This window comes from Rhagoletis zephyria, unplaced genomic scaffold (genome assembly GCF_001687245.7).
Source record: "Rhagoletis zephyria isolate East Lansing unplaced genomic scaffold, Rhagoletis_zephyria_1.1 Rzeph_scaffold_01708, whole genome shotgun sequence".
Classification (NCBI taxonomy): domain Eukaryota; kingdom Metazoa; phylum Arthropoda; class Insecta; order Diptera; family Tephritidae; genus Rhagoletis; species Rhagoletis zephyria.
Genome location: NW_016158792.1, coordinates 100035 through 109243, shown reverse-complemented (window position 1 = coordinate 109243; position 9209 = coordinate 100035). Strand labels below are relative to the sequence as shown.

At 33.4% G+C, this 9209-nt stretch overlaps 1 protein-coding gene across 1 annotated transcript in view; it reads right to left on the bottom strand.

The window, feature by feature from the left end:
- Positions 1-1591: 1591 nt before the first annotated feature.
- Positions 1592-9209, bottom strand: part of LOC108364910 (protein turtle homolog B-like) — a gene marked incomplete at both ends in the record, with an annotated part of 16303 nt that continues 8685 nt past the window's right edge. Inside the window, one exon of the mRNA XM_017618793.1 lies at positions 1592-1792. Within this exon, the coding sequence (XP_017474282.1) occupies positions 1592-1792 (201 nt within the window). The remainder of the gene's footprint in view (positions 1793-9209) is intronic.

Genomic DNA, 9209 nt, shown 5'->3' with positions numbered 1-9209 from the left:
TATTTTAAATTGCCATGAAAATTGTGTTGCTAGCTTCATGTTGCCAACATGTTGCAAGCTTTTCACAGCGTGAACAGAATACTACTTTGCTGAGGAAATGTTGTGTACTAGGTAGGTCTATCGTAAAGATCGTCTAACAGCTTCCTATCGCTAACACCACGCGTAACCAGCTCCAGGCAGGAACTGCAGGATGGTACTGAGCTTGATTGCCGAGTAATTTTTTCTCTCGATTCGAAATGGCACCTTTATTCGTGAACTTGAAACGTAGATAGTTGATGTGCTATCCTGCATAGATACTTATTTAAAATTGATGCGCATACGTATGTTTGCAATTCAAAAGTTAGACTGAAACCAAATGCAATAGAACATTGACCTGCAATTTGGGAAAAATACGAAAAATCGGAGTGGGAAGAACTTCCATGTATTTGGATCAATAAGAGAAATTCGTAGAATATCGCTGAAATTACGTAACGTTAACCCCTGAGTGAATCCGCAGATCAGAAGGGTTCTCAAATACAACAAACACTGCCGCTTCTATGACATTGCGCATAGTTAATAAACGGTCTTTTATTACTGCGAGTTGTGAACTGTGACACAAAGTAGAACATTTCTTTACGATAATTTGATAATGTTATCTAAATGCGCATAAATAACACCGTGCGACAAAACCAAAAAAAGACTCAAAACACACGAAAGAATCGATATACTCACGCAACTATGGGCCAAATATTGTAAAACTGCGTTTTTAGTTTTTCACTCTGACCTCAGGATTTTTTTCAAAGGTCTTTGAAATTTCAGAGATATGACTAATTCAAAAAATTATTTAAAAAAAAATCAGTGCAATGTAGAATAACAAGTAGGTACCAAATGAGAGAAAAAATATGAGAAATTTAAAAACAATAAAGTTTTTTGATTTACAAAGACGAATAGGTATTTAAAATGCGTTTTTAATAAATTTTATCACTTTCAAATTAATAAAGGTTGCAGGACGAAGTTCGACGATCACGTCGTGGTTATATTAGTCCTCAAACAATAATTAAAAAAGAAAATATTGCAAATTTCCAAGGGACACTTTATGGACAAAATTTGTAAAGAATATGTTCCATACCCATTCGTCTTTATGCCCCAAAAAATTAATTTTTTAGGTGTTTTCTTTTATACGGTCACCTTCATTGTTATCCTACATTGCACTGAAATTAAAAAAAAATATTAAATAATGATATTTTTTACATTTAAAAGTTTTTTAAAATAAATCCTGACCTCAGAGCGAAAAACTAAGTACGCAGTTTTACTATAATGTCTCCAAATTTTTTTTTGTGTGTATAATTTACTGTCGCACGGTATAACCAGATTCATAAAAAGGCGCTATTTGGGTTCAGGGCTACGCTCTTTCGATGCTATTAAGCAACCAGCCATCCATTGTCGCTCGACCACAAATATATTCTATTTATTTATTCGAAAATAATTTTCTTTTTGCATCAGATGCAACATCTTAAGATTTAATTACGATTGCAGTTCACGTACATCTACATACGCATACACATACTTATGGATATTTATTTTTAATATCAATTTTTTTTTGTTTACTTACAATACAATTCAATTGTGATATTGGTGGCGACATATTTCTTGTGAAAATTACTCGCTTGACACGTGTACACAGCATGTTGGTGAATGCGTGACAAATTTCGCACAACTAATTTGCTGTTGATGTTGCCTTCATATGAGTAATCCACCACACTATTTTGTAGTTGGCCGTTCATAAGCCATGTCACAGTAGGTGGCGGTGAACCTGAAAGTGGAAGAAGGAAGGAAACAAATTGTTTATACATAAGAGAAGGCATGATGAAAAATATGTATGTATGTATAGTATGTATATTGGAGCAAAAATGTTTAGGAAATATAATACTTATTCTCTGTTCAAGTATTAATATACATACATACTAAAATGTATTTTTTTATTAGCACAGGCAGAGATAAGAATTTATTTTATTGCTCTAATAAATAAATGTTGCACTAAATACTTTATTTAGCAAGCTATTAAAGCAATGAAGACACATTTCGCATTCTTGCTACCAAAAATAAATGAGATAAATATGATTAATGCTGCATGTTGTCTGCAGAAAGGATATTCCACATTATTTATGTATGTATATGAAACACTTATGGTCATTGTGGGTCAATTATTATCGTAGTTTGTAGTTATTTAGCAAAGAAAATACCTGAAGCAGACAAGCAGAAATTAAGTTTATTTTTTTGTTGTTAAATATAAGATAATTCTGCTTTATTTAGATTTAAGTTAAATGTGAAAAGTGCATGCAAATTTTTGTTAAATAGTTCAAATGAGATTAAATCCTATTTTTAAATAGAGTTAAACTTATTGTGATTATGAAAGTTTGCCAGTGGAAATTTGGCTAATAATATTTCATTAAGAAATTTTCGTAAGTTTGAAGACCATTTTCTTACAAATAATTTTATTTTTTTAATATTATTAATTTTATTTTATAGAACAACATAGTTTGTATAAATGTTTAAGAACAGCGCGCGATAATAACGATAGCAGCGCAACAGTTTGCATAGTTTTCACTATTTATCCTTTGCTTGTTTAATGTTCATTACTTTTATATACAAAATGCGACATAAATCGAAATTGCCCACTTATATTATAAAAATATTATAAAAATTCCCCCAAACTTTTCGTCCCAATTCCAAGCATTTTCATTTCTAGAATAATTTTTGGTACGCAGTTTTATAGCTCATTAAAATATAATATAATAAAGTGACTCTTTGAAGTTGCTAAAAAATCGCATTGATTTTTGATATTTTTTTTTGTCACGGTGTTATACAATTTTTTCCATTCAAAAAATTACTTTGTGTAAAGGAAGAAAATGCGTGATATCGTAAAAACAAAAATATCCAAAATCAACGCAATTTTTTTGCATCTTTAAACTGTCACTTTATCATACAAAACTGCATTCAAAAAATTAATTCCGAAATTCTAATTAAAATACTTGGACTTGGGATGAAAATTTTTTGTAACTTTTTAAATTTTTGTACAAAGTTTGAAATTTGGACTTATATTGTTTTTGTTTTATAAGGAGCTGAGTTTTAATAAAAAATTAATGAATCTTAAAAAAAGCAAAAGGAAACGAGTCAAAACTGGTAAATTGGCAAATGCAAAGGAAATGGTTTGCTTCTTATCACATCACATGAGATGACATCACATGATATGACATCACACGATATGACATCACACGATATGACATGGCATGATATGACATCTCATCACATCACATCTCATCTCATCACATCACATACTATCACATCACATGATATGACATCACTTTACATGACATCACACGATATGACACCACATGATATGACATCACAAATGACAGGACATCGAATTAGGTAAATGACATCAGATGACATGACAGCCAATCACATCACGTCAAATCACATTATATTAAATCACATCAAATCACTCCACATCGTGTTACCTGACATCTTATTACATATCTGACATCTTATCATATCCTCTCATCTCACATCATCTAGATTAATATGCAGCAACGATAAAAATAAACCCGAAAATATGAACTATTGGGGAACAATATTCCGTCACTCCTTGTCAAAATTTAGTTTGGAGACAAACCTGTTTCGGCGATGTGTCCAAACCAAATTTGACAAGGGATGACGAAGAATCGTTCCACAATACATAATACTTCTACCGTGTCGGAAACATAAACAAAGAAAATGCGAAAAATATGCAAGATAAAAACGTAGATGAAGATCAAGGGTAAATTTAAACACTAAGCCACTCCGCACATTAAGCGCCTAATCATATTAGTGTAATCGTTCCGGCATACTAAAGTTTGAAGCTTTTATGCCGAACACATGTACTTCAATGAAGCTCTGTATATTACGATTCATAATCATAAAAGCTTCATGAATCGAAGCGCCCAACATTGTAAGGCGCTTGCCGTTTTGAAATTATCATCTGTTTACTTTTTTGTGTTGAAAATAAATAAAATATTTGTCATTTAAATAGGAAATATTGACAGTTAATGATTTTGTGCTAAAACTCGTGCCAATTGTACTACTACTATGATTAAGCGCGTAATGTGCGGAGTGCCTTACTCTGAAAAAAATAAAGGTAAAAATAAAGATAACGGCAAACAGATCAAGATAAATGTAATAATAACGAAAAGCGTAGTGATAAGGCTAAATATAAAAAAAGAGATGTAGGAAGGTTTTTGGTTGTTGTTTGAGACACGTTGTTATCGATTAACGCATAACCTTAAGCTTATAACATTATATAGTACAACTAGGCCAATCCGAATTTGGTCTTATCGGGATGCTTGTGATAGTTCGGATTTCTGCGTCGAATTTACCAACACAATTAGACCTTTGTTTCAAATTTTGAAGATTACAATATGCAGATGTTTAGTTTATGCAGAAACCGTTTGCAAATTATAATTATCTATATCTATAAGGATAAGCAATCAAAAAATAGGTTGAGCTCATTTTATTGAAAAGGCCTTCTTTTGCGGAGGTTTATTAAATATATATCGTTCGGCTTGACATGTGAATATCCAGGCACCAGCGCTGGTGGAAAATATCAGGTTAGGTGCTTCATAGGGCGGACAACGCACAATGAACCTACATATGGCAACGTAGTGTTAAATATTTATGTTCACACTCCCATATCTTCAGATGTCGGTAGTAGTCAAAGAAGGAAATTGTTTGCTGAAAATTTAAAAAGCGTTATCAACATCCTTTTTCAACCATCCTTAAATAATGTAACACTTTTCACATTTATTTGCTATTTACTTTTTTTTATTTGTATCTCTTACTTTTGAGCAGCTGACAATGTTGACATCCATTAAGAAAATTGCATTTCATTTAATTTTTATTTATTTTTCCTTTTCTTCTGACATATATTTATACTACTTTGTAGGTAACTTGTATGTATGTGGTTGGCCTTAATGCTTCGAACTCGAAGAAAAGTAGTTAAAGTAAAAACTTTACCAAACTGCAATCAAGAAAAATACATACAAGACATAGTGAAGCAAAACGAAGTCGGAAAGACGAATGACGAAAGTCTAAAATGCATTGACAAAGGGACATATGAACGACACACGAACGATGTGCGCGCAGCGAAGTAGAGCAATGAACCAATCAATATAAAAACAAACGGGAAGGAAAAAAGGAGCTGTAAACAAGTGCACATATAAAAATGCAAACAAACACAAGAAAAAAAACTTTTTTATAGTCGTCAATGCATAGGCATGCATGTATGTTTCTCATTAACTTGTGTGCGGGTTTGTATGTGTCAGCATAGAAGCGTTACCAACTATCTGTCTCTTCTGTAGGCAAACAATTTGTTGCAACGACCAAGAAGCCACCAAGCAAGAAGGCAAAAAAACATTAAAACCAAAAGTAAAATCAAATGCAAAAAATCAGATGAAAGCCGATTTCATGGCGAGCGAAAAATTGGTCTATGACATAAAATACAAAAAATAATGGTATGACAACAACAAAAACCACTACAAAAGCAGTGCGAACGAAAAACAATATCAGTTGGCTATAACAATAAGCCCAAATAGCTGGGTTGTTTTGATGTAGCCAAATAAAATACACCCCTACATAAGCGCAAAATGGCAGCTAAGCTTTTGTGCCAACAGAGAAGAAGTATGTAGATATGTAGCAAAAAGTAGTTTGCAGTTAACTGCTAATGCTGGCTGGCGGCTACTATGGCAGCCTTTTGCAGCCAAATGGCAGGCAGACGTCCTCCACCGACGCGTTGCACAGTGACGCCTAAGTGAGCAAAAATCGACAAATTCGTTATCTGAAATGTGAACATATTTGGTATTTTTGTAAAGACAATTTATCCACTAAAAAGAATTAAACAGACATTTCCCTAAAAAATTAAAGCTGACAAATTTTGCACTAAGAATTTTAATAAGAGCATACATAGCCATGCGTAAGCTCTTCACAGAAAAAAATGTCAAAAAAATATTCTTTGAAATAAAATGTTGGTTTGGCGTTTATTGTTTCAACATAGATAGTAGAGAATTACAGGAATTAAAATTTTGGAATAAAATTAAACACAGGGTGTCCCTGCGGTATTCCAGAAAAAAAATTTAAACAAAATTTCAAAAAATGCTAAGTTATAATGGAATGAATAAAAAATATATGTAAAAATAGGTTATTTTTTATTAATTTATTAAATAATACGGGCTTTTAGCTTTCAAAAGAAGAAATAAAAACCTGCTAATTTTTTGCACTTTGCAGTAATGCGTTTTTCACTAATGCATACAATTATTTTTTCATTGGTTGTCAGTGCCTTCAGATCTGCAGGATTCGTTCCTATTTCAAAAATGAAGAGTCAGCTTAAAAAGCTTGACCTGTGTCCACAATAGAAGGTTTATTTTTTAAAGAGTTCTCACCTGTTAAAAAATTATATTGTTAAAAAATTATATTCAAATTTTTTTATAAGTTAAATGAATTATTAAGAGATGGGTATCAATCGAAATGTGTATTAACTACATGCAGGGAGTTGCCACCTGTTTGAAAAATCAAATTCCACTTGATTTAAAGGAATTAGGTAATTAAAATAGATAGGCATTACCATAAGGGAGTCAAACGAAAGAGGTTTAAGAAGATTTTTGCTTAAAAATATTACGAATGGGGTTGCCAACTGTTTGGAAATTCGAATTTAGTTAAACTAAAATAATAATTACGTCAAACCATAGGATTGCGCCATCGTATTTGTTATTTTATTACAAATACATACATACACTGTCAATCAGTGATTTGTTCTGATTACATTCCTTTTAAATTACTGGACTCTTAAATTGACTCAGGAATATTTTTACTCTTCACTTGTTTTGAACTTAGCGTCCACAATTTTACCAAGAAGTGAATTTTCATTTAAATCCGTGGATAATTCTATTTTTGCCTGCATTTTATATGGAAAGGAAACACTGTGGCGCCGCTTTGAATAAACGAACAGAACGAGCGGACCGATTCTCAGCGAAAGCTAATGACGTTGCCTTGTCTGCCTTGCTCTTACACAATCGGCTGGCTGGCTTGCTTGCTTGCTGGCTATCTCTGACCGCTCTTCATGGTCTTGATGTTAACGACAAATAGCCATGATATGCGGCTTAAGCGTGCAACGAATAGTTGGCAACATTACCAGTGCAACAACTACATACATATTTAGAGTAGCGGCATAAAAACCAATTGCTGACGGGTTGACTGTGGAAAGAGAGGCGTGGAAGAGGAAATGTGATTCACAACGTGAGTGGCAATAAGAAACATCAATAACTCCACGCTGACGTTGACTTTTTCATCCAGATATTTGAAAATTCTTATGACTGGCATTTGGCCAAATCGACAGAGTAGGTACCTACTCAACAAAAAAGGCTAAAATAAGTGACTAACTAACAAACTACGCTGATTGGATTGTTAGTTTTAGTGGTCTGACGGTTTTTTAGATTTGCGAAAAGTAGCATAGAAAATGTGGTCTGTGAAATTATGCTGGTCAAGCTGGAGTTCATGTGCTTACATACATACATAAATATGTACTTAATTGTATATACATGATTAANTATGTACACTGCCGGCAAAATGTATTGGCGCAGCTGCCATTTACAATATATGCAACAATTTCTATTGTAATATTTTTTCGAAAATTTTTTATAAAAAAATGGTTCATACCACAACAAAAAAAAGCATAAAAATATTATTTCTAAACTTTGTGCAAAACTCGCGAAAATTCAGCAAATTTTTAACTTTTTAATCAGATTTTTTTGAATTTTTTTGATTATGCAGATTTGTAGCCAAATCAATTTTATTGTCAAATTAGAAGTTCCAAATAGCTAGGAATTACCGTTGATTTTTGGGAATTATTTTTCACGCCTTCCATACAAAAAAAAAATTCGAAAATACTTTGTATGGAAAAATGCAAAATATCTTCTGAAAAATCAATGCGATTTTTGACTAACTCTGAACTTGTATTTTTTATAGAAAACTTAATGGGCTATATAACTGCACTTTTAAGAAAATTCGAAAACAATCTGATTACAAAGTTAAAAAATTGCGTTTATTGAGTTTTCCGAGTTTTGAACAACGTTTAGAAATTATATTTTTGTTTTTTTTTTTTTGTTGTAAAACGAACTATATTTTTATAAAAAATTTGCGAAAAATATTACAATAAAATTTGTTGCACATATTGTAAAAAAGCAGTTGTTGCAATACTTTTTGCCGGCAGTGTAAGAAATATTCTCTTTATTCCCAAAATGTACTTCTTTATCACTGTTGCTGTACCAAACTTATTCTATTCGGATGATTACAGGCCCGATAGAGTCTCTCCCCGGGCCGGATTTTCAAGGGGGCCCAGATTTTTTCTAAAATTTAGTCAGATGATAAAAGTTTCAATATTTTGTTAATTTAATAAATTTGAATATTAAGTATTCACATTTCACAGCGCAATTTTGTCAAAATAACCGCAGAGCGAATTAGCCTCTTTTACTACCTTTACGTGCAGCGACAGCGTTTCCAGTTCATCTCAAAATTAGTTTTTAGGGTCCGGTGTAGAATTTTTCGCGACTCACCCCGCAAGTAATGAAAGTCCTTGTTCCACCAACAGGCTTACGGCTAATAGGTGGACGAGACGGACAAGCCTAATCATATCTGGCACTTAGGGCGGAGGTAAAATTAGCCACCGCCTCATCAATGGCTTGAGTGGTTCGTATCCTAGGTGGCGTCGTGTTCTGGTGGCCAAGCTCCTCCCTAAAACATGGCAGTCTATTTATTTCAAGTTTTGTATTGGCGTCGAGCAGATAGCATCCTCGGCAAGTTGAAACTCGATGTACCAGTGGTCCGAGAGTGAATCATCCTTCAGGACTCTACAGTTTAGGACTGACCATCCTAACTGAGAGTTAGATAGGGTAAGATCAATCACTTCATTTTTTCTAGGCGCAAAAAATGTTGGCTTAGTGCCCACATTCAAGATACTGAGCCCACTTGAAAGAATATGCTCGGAAAGCCGATCTGCGCTCGCGTTGCACTTGCTGCTGCCCCAGATTTTATTCTGGGCATTAGCATCGCAACAATGGATCGACGTTCCTCTTCTCGCAGACTGGTCGTCTTCCCCTGCGGTCGCGGCAACAGGGATTTGTATGGCATTGGTTGGTGTCGCA